At 37.9% G+C, this 7460-nt stretch overlaps 1 protein-coding gene across 1 annotated transcript; it reads left to right on the top strand.

The window, feature by feature from the left end:
- The first annotated feature begins 840 nt into the window (after nt 1-840).
- LOC107019613 lies at nt 841-1484 on the top strand. Its single transcript, XM_015220035.1, has 2 exons — nt 841-1364; nt 1466-1484. The coding sequence occupies exons 1-2, from the start codon at nt 841-843 to the stop codon at nt 1482-1484; spliced, it is 543 nt and encodes a 180-aa protein (XP_015075521.1).
- Nucleotides 1485-7460: the final 5976 nt, after the last annotated feature.

Below are 7460 nucleotides of genomic sequence, written 5' to 3'. Positions count from 1 at the left end.
AATAGGAATCTATATGATTCTTAGGAACCACTCTCTTTCTTAGAAACCTTATATCGTGCTGTTAAAGTATACTTATGGTGTCTTTCACATCTAATCCTATTGTTGTCATTATAGGAAGAATGAACACTCGAAGGAATGTGGCTCGAAGACTTGAAGAAGAAATTGCCAATGCGGGAGCTTCTCCCCATGGTTAGAAAGTTCCTCTACTTGAAGAAGATGCTAATATGAAACAAGCTTCGGTCAATCCTCCACTCTTGACACATGGAGATATAAGGGCTTCTGTTATCCAATTATCTCAAGCTCCCACTTTTGAAGCCCAATCTATGACGACCCAAGCCAACCGGGAGGTTGTACCCCATCCTTATAAACAATTAATTACTCTAGCTTCCCGTTTAAGGGACTTCACTTGAATAAACTCTCCTTCCTTCTACGGGTCTAAGGTTGAAGAAGAACCCCAAGAATTCATCGATGAAGTCTCTAAAATACTAGTGGCTATGGGTCGTCCACAAGTGAAAAGGCCGAGTTGGCCAGTTATCAACTCAAGGACGTGGCTCAAGCATGGTTTGTGCAATGGAGGGACAATAGGCCATAAAGGGATGGTCCGTTTACTTGGCAAATCTTTAAGAAGGCTTTTCTAGATCGGTTCTTTCTTATGAAAATGTGGGGAAAAAAGTGGTGGAGTTCATCAAACTTCGCCAAGGAGGAAGAAGTTTCCATGAATACTCCTTGAATTCATTAAATTGTCTATGTATGATTCCTTTTTGGTTTCCAAACCTAGAGTACATGAGTTGCTTTGTGACGGGGGTGTTGGAGGACTTACAAGAGGACTGTCATTCGGCCATGATACTTGACAAAATCAACATTTCCCGTCTTATGGTGCATGCTAGAATAGTTGAGGAAGCAAGGGCTAAGAGAACAAGTGGAGATGCTATGAGCGAAAGATCACATGAGGGTGGTGCTACAAAGAATAGGCAAGAGATCAAAGAACAGTCTAATAAAGGTTTTGTAGCAAAGTTCCATCCGAAATTTCCTAAGGCTCGTGATGATAAGGTGCCAAAGCCTAGGGCCAAAAAGGAAAGGAGTGGGAACTCACCAAATGAGAAGCCTACATGTGCCAAGTTTGGAAAGGGTCATGTTGGTGACTGCTTGGTAGGAACAGGAAATTTCATTGGTTGTGGCAAGAATGGTCACAAGGTGAGAGATTTTCCAAATTTGAAGGGTAAAGAGAGGGGTGATCAAGTTCAAGAAAGGGGTTCTAGTGATGGTCCCAAAAATAACCGTTTCTATGCTCTCCGCTCTAGGGGTGAGCAAGAAACTTCTCCTGACGTGGTGACCGATATGTTTAAAGACTTTACTATTGATGTGTACGCTTTAATTGATCCGGGTGCTACCTTGTCATTTGTTACACCTCTTGTAGATAAAAAGTTTTGCATTTTACCTTATATTTTTCATGAACATTTTGTAGTGTCTACACCGGTGGGTAAGTCGGTATTTGCGAAAAGGGTGTATAGAAATTGCCCTATAATGTTGCTCAATAGAGTTTCTCATATTTATCTAGTAGAATTAGATATACTAGATTTTTATATTATATTGGGGATGGATTGGTTGCATGCATGCATTGCCTCTATTGATTGTAAGACAAGAGTGGTGAGGTTTAACTTTCCAAATAAACCTGTTGTTGAGTGGAAGGGGGAAACTCTATGCGTAGAGGTCGTATTATCTCTTGTCTAAAATCATGCAAAATGATCTCTAAATTTTGTCTATACCATATTATAAGAGTCCAAGATCTAGACTCCGAAATTCCTTCCATTGAGTTGGTCCCCGTAGTGAGTGAATTTACGAAGGTCTTTCCTAATGACCTTCCCATTATTCTTCCCAAACGGGAAATTTATTTTGGTATCGATTTGCTACCGGAAACTAATCCAATTTCAATTACTCTGTATCGGATGACTCCGGCCGATTTGAAGGAGTTGAAGGCTCAACTCAAACATTTACTGCATAAGGGTTTTATAAGGCCTAGTATTTGTCATGGGGGTGCTCCGGTAATTGTTTTATGGAAGAATGATGGGTTCTTAGGAATGTGTATTGATTACCGCCAACTCAACAATGTCATTATTAAGAATAATTATCATCTCCCTCAGATACACGACTTGTTTGATCAACTCCAAAGCGCGAGCTACTTTTCTAAAATTAACTTACGAAGGGATATCACCAACTTAGGGTGAGAGTTGAGGATGTACCAAAGACAGCATTTTGGACTAGGTATGGGCTCTATGAGTTCTTCGTAATGTCTTTCAATCTAAGTAATGCGCCAACAACGTTTATTGACCAAATGAATAGGTTGTTTTGTATTATTTAGATTTTTTGGTCATTGTCTTCATTGACGACATCTTTGTATATTCAAAGAATGAGAGTGATCATATGGGTCATTTGAGGGTAGTACTGCAAACCCTTAAGGAACATCAATTAATTGCCAAATATAGCAAGTATGAATTTTTGTTGAGGTTGGTGGTGGCATTTATTGGGCATATCATTCCTAGTGAAGTAGCTGAGGTAGACCCAAGGAATGCGGAGGCGGTGAAAAATTAGCCTAGACCATTGACTCCAACTTACATTAGGAGTTTCTTGGATCTAGTGGGTTATTATTGGAGGTTCCTGGATAGTTTTGTGTACATTGCATCTCCCTTGACTACTTTGACCTAAAAGTGTAAGACATTTCAGTGGTCAGAGGAATTTGAGAAATGGTTCCAATTGTTGAAAGATAGGCTTACTTCCGCTCCGGTATTGACCCTACCGGAGGGTACATAGGGGTTTGTTGTGTATTGTGATGCATCCCATGTGGGTTTAGGGTGTGTGCTTATGCGACATTGGAAGGTGAAAGCCTATTATTCTAGGTAACTTAAGTTTCATCAGAGAAACTATCCCACTCATGACCTTGAGTTAGCGGTCGTGGTGTTTGCTTAGAAAATATAAAGGCATTATTTGTACGGCATACATGTTGATGTCTTTACCGACCATAAGAGTATCCAGTATGTGCTTACCCAAAAAGAGTTGAGTCTCCGCCAAAGAAGGTGGTTAGAATTGTTGATATATTATGATATGAGTGTCCTCTATCACCCTTACAAGGCTAATATGGTTGCGAATACCCTAAGTCGTATGACTATAAGTAGTGTATCACACATTGATGAAGACAAGAGAGCCCTAGTGAAAGAAGTTCATAGGTTGGCCAGGTTGGGGGTGAGGTTGGAAGGTTCTCCAAATAGTGGTGTTATGGTCCATCATAACTTCGAGTCAGCTTTAGTGGTTGAGGTGCTGTCTAAACAAAAGCTTTATCATCCATTAATGGTGTTTAAAGAAATGGTTATCGTCAAGTTAAATGAGTTATTCTCCATAGGGGGGATGGTGTGTTGAGGTACCTAGGGAGAATGTGTTTTGCCGGTGTAGATGGGTTGATGGACCGTATCATTGAAGAAGCCCATAGGTCTCGTTACTCCATTCATCTGGGTCCGAGTAAAAGGTACCATGACCTAAGTAAGATGTATTGGTGGGAAGGTTTGAATAAGACATACCGGAGTTTGTCTCTAAGTTTCTAAATTGCCAACAAGTAAAAGTAAAACATCAAAACCCAGGTGGCTTACTACAAGATATCCTAATTCCTACTTGGAAGTCGGAAGACATCAATATGGACTTTGTAGTGGGTTTACCTCGGACTCAAAAGTCATATGATTCTATATGGGTTGTTTTGGATAGGTTTACTAAGTCCTTTCGCTTTATTCACGTCAAGTCTACCTATTCGCCAGAAGATTATGAGAGGATTTTCATAAATGAGATTGTATGTAACCATGGTATTCCGTTATCCATCATATCGGATCGAGGGAACAATTCTCATTTAGGTTTTGGAGGTTGTTCCAAAAAGTGTTGGGTACTAAGCTGAAGTTGGGTACCGCTTTCATCTCCAAACGGATGGTCAAGAGGAATGTACTATTCAAACTCTTCAGTATATGCTTAGTGTATGTATCATTGATTTCAAGGTAAATTCGGATAAGCATTTGCCTTTGGTGGAGTTTGCTTATAATAATAATTTTCATTCATCCATCTCCATGACCTTCTATGAAGCCTTGTATGGTAGGAGGTGTAGGTATCCTATTGGATGGTTTGAAGTGGTTGAGTCCTATTGGATGGTTTGAAGTGGTTGAGTCTTCGCTTCTTGGTCCCGATTTGATTTATACAACTTTAGAGAAAGTTCATATCATAAAGAACCGGTTGCAAAGAGCCTATAGTTTACAAAATTCTTATGCCAATCATAGGAGATGGGATTTGGAGTTTGAAAAAGGGGACAAAGTGTATTTGAAAATTCACCAATGAGAGGGGTGGTTAGATTTATCAATATAGGGAAGTGGAGTCCTCGTTATGTGGGTCCCTATGAAATCATGCAAAGGGTTTGTAAGGTTGCCTATGAATTGAAACTTCCTGACTGAATTAGCTTCGCTGCATCCACTTTTCCATGTTTCTATGATGAAGAAGTATATCAGTGCTCCTGAGTATATTCTTCCTATTGAGGGTGATGGTGTCAAATTTAACCTCTCTTATGAGGAAGTTCCAGTTCAAATTCTTGATAAGCAAGTCAAGAAGTTAAAGGAATAAAGAGTTGCTTTTCGTAAACGCGTTATGGAAGAATCACCTAGTTCAGGGTTCAACATGGGAGGTTGAGGGCGACATGTAGTCCCGTTACACTCATATTTTGAATAATTAAGGTTAGTCATTCTTTTTAACAATATAAATATGATTAGAAATTGAAGTTTCATTATTTTTGGTGATGTTTTGCAAAAAATTGCATTTTCGGGTTGCGTTATAGTGAATTACAGTAATTTGATGCTTAAACTTGAAATTTTGCCTTTTTGGTTTGTTTGAATTATGTTGTGTATTTTTACATGGTTATTCTTAGTGAAAAGTTGTGTAACATATTTATGAGTTTAACTTTGTGCTAATTGGCTCATGTAATGTATGTTAAGCTCATGTGTGTTGTGAAAACGAAATGCCTCATGATGAAGTGTTTGAGCTTTATGTATGGTAATTGGAGATTTTTAATTTCCTGGTTAAAATGATATGATATAAGTTGATTTTATAATATTGGTTGATGGGATGCTAGTCTTGAGTCTATATCTTCCTTCAAAAGAATTTCAGTGTCATTCGAGGACAATTGTTACTAATTAAGGGGCGGATAATGTAACACTTCAAAAATCCAAGACTTGTCTTCGATCCTAACATAGGTGTCTTGAGGTGTAGGCACTGTTTTTATTACTTTAATAATGAATATAAGTCACTTAGGAGATTTTGAAGCCAAAACGTCTAAGAACGTCCATGACATTTGGAGAGTTGGTTCAAGGATGTACTAGCGTGCCTTGGCCTATTTGACTAGATTTTAGGAGTCAAAAATTCATGAAATTAGATGTAAGGGTGTATAACATGTGCTAAAATTGAATCAAGGTCGAAAATTTTGGGTACGAAACCCCAAGGACCAACCAAGGACCTTTGAGGAGGACCCTAGCACGTAGGAGGCAACAATGCCTAGGCAATGTGCACCAACGAAACCTAAACGATGGGGCGTGTGTTGATAGACGGGGTTTGGATGTTAACCATCGACCAAAACTTACAAAATTTGTGGAAGAGCCTTACCTGCATAGTTCCTAATCAGATCGACGGATGTGCAGCACAAAGGGAGGCTTAGTCCGTCGACTGACCCACGATCTATCGATCATGGTGTCGTCTTTGACACTGCCAATTTCCTGCACATATTAAGTTAGTCTAATTTTATTAATTAAGGGGTAGGTGGTTAGTTAAGTGTTTAAGGGAGTCTCATTAAGTTGATTAATCCCCAATATAGATAACCCCAACCCACATTAATCTAAACACAACTCACAAAATAAACTCTCTTGCTTCTCTCTTCTTTCTCTCTCTATTGGAAGATACCATTAAAGACAAGCAAGGTGGAGGTTTTACGGTTTGGAAAAGGATGATTTCACCATTAAATCCTCATCAAACTTTGAGTTATGGGAATTAAATATTAAATCCTCATCAAACTTTGAGGTATGGGATTCAAATTCACCTTTGAGACTTCTTTCTTCAAAGGGCTCCTTCAAAGTATTTCAAAAAGTTTGGTTTTCAAGTGGGTTTCATTCAATTACGAATTTGATGTTATGAAATGAGTTGTTTATGGTTTATCTAGGATATAATTAATAGATTAACATGCATTGAAACTTATTTATGATAATTTGTGATGGTTTGGTTAGAATTGAAGAACATGATCCTTAACTCTTAACCCTAGGTTTGATCTTTATGTGAATTAGGTTGTGATTGATTCACTTGACTTTATTATTAGTTAATCAATATTCGATAAGTTTGTTACAATAATAATTAATAAATTAAAATAAATTGTAGTTTTCCATAGTAATTGTTGAGAAGTGATCTAGGTTATGGGAATTGACCTAAGTATCGTGTCTTAAGCTTAGGGATAGTGTTGAATTATGGTGTACTGACTCTTCTAGCCTTGTTATCATGTTGATCATTGAAGTGTGATTATGTTTTGACCTAATTGGGTTGCACAAAGGTTTTATGGTGAGACCTTGATGATGAATGATGAAGAAGACTTGGTAACTCTTGTAATTCCTTTTCCTTAATTCAACTTGTAATTAATTGTGATTAAGTCATGATGATTGTGTTGGAGTATGCCTTATTTAGAACTGATAGGGTGGTATGATGATGAATTTAAATATCATGATTATGGTTGTGAGGTTGATTAGGATGTAATGTTATAAAGAGGATGATTTACTCCAATGTGCCTTATTATGAAGTGATATGTATCGTGTTAACCTCACTTATATGAATTGTCAAGAAAGGACTTATATATATACAACTCTTATTGACCTTTTGATGATGATAATTATACATGGTATAATTAAAGGCTTAATGAAATTTCAATAGGTAATTAGCTTAGCACCGAGTGAACTTGACAATGGGAGGTGATGACTTCGTAAGAGAAAGATTCACCCTATAGTTATACATGAGATGTTGACTTCCAAAAGTGGAATACATATCCAGTAGATTCACATGAGAGGAGACCCCAATTACCAAGTTGTTTTAAGAGGGAATGTACTATCTCTTAGTTCTTAATTATGTTGCCCCCATTGGAAGACTAGCTAGTGGATCAACCAAAAAAGCTATGTTTATGTTTGGTTTTACTTTGCCCGGTAGACCACCTTCCATCGGTGTACTGTTTTACAACTCCGGATTCAAAACTTAGCTCTTGTGGTCTATGTTTGTTAAGGCAAGTGCTCCCTAAACTAAAATGAAGTAATGAAGTATAAAATAACTAAGGTGACTTGAGAGGTTTTACTTAGCTTGGGTTGGGGCATGTGACTCTACCTATACTTTCCAGTAGTTGGCCTTGATGGAAGCTTTAG

Source organism: Solanum pennellii, chromosome 5 (assembly GCF_001406875.1).
Source record: "Solanum pennellii chromosome 5, SPENNV200".
NCBI classification, from domain to species: domain Eukaryota; kingdom Viridiplantae; phylum Streptophyta; class Magnoliopsida; order Solanales; family Solanaceae; genus Solanum; species Solanum pennellii.
Note: the sequence above shows the minus strand (reverse complement) of the source record. Positions and strands in the feature narration are given on the sequence as shown.

Excerpts from the sequence above, each read along its gene's own strand:
- LOC107019613 (XM_015220035.1), top strand. The coding sequence starts at position 841 with ATGATACTTGACAAAATCAACATTTCCCGTCTTATGGTGCATGCTAGA.